We start from the raw sequence: 4435 nt of genomic DNA, 5'->3' as shown, positions 1-4435 counted from the left end.
TGGGGGGGCGGGGGAGGATGGGAAGGGATAGGAAGGGGAAACAAAGGAGAAGGCTACAATGCTTGATAAGAAATGTACTCATCTTGCCCGTGTAATTGTACCCCCTCTGTACAGTATTTTCACAATAAAAATAAAATAAAATAAATTTTAAAAAAAGAAATTTTGCTCTAATGTCACTTTACCTCTTTCTATTATCAGCAAAAATTCCCTGACCAATTTATTGAAGAGAGTTGAATTTTTCTCTTGAAGAGTCTTCAAACTTTAAAAAAAAATGTTTGCTGGTACTAGGGCTTGAATTCAAGGCCTGGCCCCTGCCACTGAGCCTCTGTGCTCAATGCTTGATAGTGCTCTACCACTTGAGCCACAGTGCCAATTCTGGCTTTTTTTTTCTTAATAGTTTATTTTGTGAGTAGTTTATTGGAGATATGAGTCTCATAGATTTTCCTGCCCAGGCTGGCTTCCATTCATGATCCTCAGATCTCAGCCTCCTGAATAGGTAGGAATACAGGTGTGAGCCACCAGCACCCAGTGGCTTTCAAAATATTTTTAAAATTTAATTTAATTGTCAAGGTGATGTACAGAGGGATTACAGTTACATATGTAAGGTAGTGAGCACCTGTGTTGTCAGTGTTACCCCCTCGCTTTTTTTTCTCATACTTTCCCTTCCCCTCAATGCCCCTGCCAGTTGTAAAGTTCATTTCCAACATGTGAGTATCACTGTTGCATTGGTTCACCCTTTGTCCTTTGTCCCACCATTTTGTAGTTCTCCTTCCCTTCCCCAATTCAGACAAATGTATATATAATATGCGGGGTACCAAAATCATTGACAAGGGGCAATATTTTTATGTAATTAGTAACTTATTTTGTTTAGTGACAATCTCAGAAACTCCAATATAACTCCACACAGGCAGGAATTCTTTACTTCTTTTTTTGAAAATGCTAAAAATAGATAAGTTACATTTACACAAGTCAGGCAAAGAGTGCAATACTTTCAGACAATTTCACCCCGTTCCTCAATCTCTTGAGTGTTTTACCCATGGCATCTAATTAGTGCTTAGCCAGACTGATACTAAGTAAATATTGCTTGGGTATTAATTCATTTAATCAAAAAGGAGCATATTTGAACTAAAAAATTTGCCTAAGTCTCAACTAAGTCAATGAATATTATGTTCTTCGGTTACAATATGCCATTTTCATCTTGCCTAGAGACTGGCATACAGTACCTGCCTAATAAACAGCCCACATAAATCCATAATGAATTAACTTGTTAGGAATCACACTGCATTATAAAGCTCCTTCTTTGCTTTTTTTTTTTTTTAGGTCATGGGGCTGGAACTCTAGGGCTGTGCATTGTCCCTCAGCTCTTCAGCTCAAGGCTAGTGCTCTACCCCTTGAGCCACAAAGCCATTTCCAGTTTTCTGGTGGTTTACTGGAGATAAGAGTCTCATGGACTTTCTTTCCCTGGGCTGGCTTTGAACCATGATCCTCAGACTTCAGCCTCCTGAGTAGCAAGGATTACAGGCATGAGCCACCAGGACCTGGCCTGCATTTTGATTTTAATCTGACAGAAGCTAACTAGTAAAAAGTATCTAAGTATTTAAGAAATTGCAGTTGTTAAAAATGCAACAAGTTTAACAAGAAATGTACCTTATTTGTGTAACTGTAACCCCTCTGTACATCAGCTTGACAATAAAAAAATTAAAAAGACAACAAAAGTAATGCATATTCTTACATTGTAACAAAGATTAGAGAGCATACTAAAAGAAGTTCAATTGTATTTGTGTAGTGGATTTGATTAGTGGATTATTTCATTAGCAGACACTAATGCAATAACAAGACCTAAAGGAGCTTAGCCAGACATACCTCACATTCCAAACCTGTGGTAGGGATGATGTCAGAGGTAGTGACTATCTCTGGACCTATAAGAAATGAACATGCAACCTCCATTACTGGGAGAGTAGCTCTCATGCATACAATTTATATATGTTAGGAAATATGCTAAAAGATTTTCAATTACTTCATTTGTTCCTCACAAACATCCTGTGAAGAAGATAAAAATACGATTGCTTTACAGATGCAGAAGCTAAGTCAATTAGAAAGTGCATCCGTACATAACAGGAACAGAATTCTAACTTAGGAGTTTCACAATTGCTGTCCAAATACAGTCAGATTTTTCTAAGTTTAATTGACCATTCCATAAACACCTTCACTGAATTGACGTCAAGAAAGTTGTCTAAACAGGTAAAAATGTCAACAGTATCCATAAAGAGTCATCAAAAGCTACAAATTTTGTTGCATTCAAAACAAGTAGTGCAGCTGGCCCTTTTCTCTTGAAGAACCTCAGGTATGAACTCTTTGCAAGCAGAATGGATGATGCTTTGGCCCAATGGCAGCTCCAATGGGGAGGTGTAAAGGAGTGTGACCCATGTATTTTCTCTCTGTACTAGAGGTATGTCTAAAATACTCAAATCTAAAGGACTATAGAAGAGATAAAATGATTGACTGGACTTTTCCCTAGCTCCAATCACCATGTCTGCCATTGATAATATTTTTAAATACTTAATTTGTTTCCCATTCCTGCTATAAAAATGTCATATATCTAATAATATACCATTAAGTTATTATCATGCAGCTCCATAGATCATAAGTCCTTAAACCAATGTATTACCTATAATATTTAATACAACGTAAATGTTAGACAAATACTTACCTTGCTGTGCTGTTTAAGAAATAAGGATAGGGAAAATATGTGAGCATGTTCATCTCAGATGAATTTTGTTCCATTGGTTGAATCCACAAATGTGAGACCAAAAGTATGAAAGGTTCATAGTATTTCATTAGCATGTGGACCACTGTGTATTTTGTCTACCATAACAATCCCCTCTGAGTGCATAGACAATGCTTGGCTTAGTTGATACTCAATTAAAACATCAAATATAAACATCTCTATCAGAAATTTTCTAAATCACACTCCCAGAAGAAGTAATTAAGTTTGGCAAAGCTTCCTGTGAGTAGATATATTAAGTTCTTTCCTGAAACAAGTTTCATAGTGAGGGAGGGAAGTGAGGGTTAAGAGCCAAAGATACATCTCCAGAGCCTATAGGATACAAATGGAAGTGGAGTCCCCATGGAAAGACTTGTAATTATATCTGACACTCATTAGAGACCATTTATTTACTGAGAAAATTTAAAACAGGTTTAGTAAAACTTAAGTTCTTGGAAAAAAAATATGTGAAGAAAGTCCTAGAAGTCCATACTAAGAACGAGAGAAAGAGATGAATCTATTGTAGAAAATGTGCCATGTTGAGCCTGTCAATAGGATAGGCAACATGAGGCAAAAGTGACAGGCATTATAAACATGTTAGAAACAATAGCAAGAAAGAAAAAACCACTTATGTCACTATCTAGGGGTTCATTTCGCCTAACATCATCTTAACTGGTCATAGGTACATGGCTTTTGACCATTTCTGCTTGTCTCAGATGTATACTAGTTATTGCAAATAAGGGAAACTATGGGACCTATGTTTTTTTGGGCCTGGCTTACTTCATTTCATATAATTTTTTCCAAGCCTTTCCATTTCCGAACAAAGGGCAATGTCATTCTTTCTGATGGAGGCAGAGAATTCCAATGTGTATATATACCACATTTTCTTGATCCATTCATCTACTTCGGGTCATCTGCATTGGTTCCCTGTCTTAGCTATGGTACATAATGCAGTAATAAACATAGTTGTGCTGGTAGCTTTAGTATGGTCTTGTTTGTGATCATTTGGGTAAATGCCCAAAAGTGGGATTGCTGGGTCATAGGGAAGCTCTATGTGGAATCTTCTGAGGAACCTCTACACTGCTTTCCAAAGTGGTTGAACAAGTTTACACTCCCACCAACAATGCAGGAGAGCTCTCTTCTGTCCACATCCCTTCCAGCATCTGTTGTTATTAGAGTTCTTGATTATAGCCATTCTAACTGGGGTGAGGCAGTATCTCAATGTGGTTTTGATTTGCATTTGTTTTATGGCTGGAGAGGTTGAGCATTTCTTTTTATTTTATTTTATTTTTGTGAACATACTGTACAGACGGGTTACAATTACATGGGCAGAATAATGTGTACACTTCTTATCAAGCATTGCAGCCTCCTCGTTTGTTTACCCTTCACATCCATTCCCAGCCTCTCCCCCCACCCCACCACCCAATCCTCCCCCCCTCTCCCCCCACCAACATTGTAAAGCTCGTTTTCGACATGACAACTTGTACTTCTCATTGTTGCAACAGGTCCACCTGTATCTTTAAACGAGTTGTTTTTCCCCATCCCCTCCACAAGTTATACTGACATCAAATATAGTAAAAGCAGGGGTTATACTGTGGGGGAGGGACATACAAAGCAACAAAGAGATAATCTTATAAATGCATTAGAAACAAATGCATGAAAGAAAAAACA

At 37.6% G+C, this 4435-nt stretch overlaps 1 protein-coding gene across 1 annotated transcript in view; it reads right to left on the bottom strand.

Annotated features, from left to right (window-relative positions):
* The window catches only part of Otogl (otogelin-like), a 148014-nt gene that overhangs the window by 39015 nt on the left and 104564 nt on the right, over positions 1-4435 (bottom strand). Inside the window, exons 37-38 of the mRNA XM_013018769.1 lie at positions 4325-4356; positions 1864-1907 (exon numbers count right to left, since the gene is read on the bottom strand). Coding sequence (XP_012874223.1) covers positions 1864-1907; positions 4325-4356 — 76 coding nt within the window. The remainder of the gene's footprint in view (positions 1-1863; positions 1908-4324; positions 4357-4435) is intronic.

The sequence above is a fragment of the Dipodomys ordii genome, unplaced genomic scaffold (genome assembly GCF_000151885.1).
Source record: "Dipodomys ordii isolate 6190 unplaced genomic scaffold, Dord_2.0 Scaffold3, whole genome shotgun sequence".
Classification (NCBI taxonomy): Eukaryota; Metazoa; Chordata; class Mammalia; order Rodentia; family Heteromyidae; genus Dipodomys; species Dipodomys ordii.
Note: the sequence above shows the minus strand (reverse complement) of the source record. Positions and strands in the feature narration are given on the sequence as shown.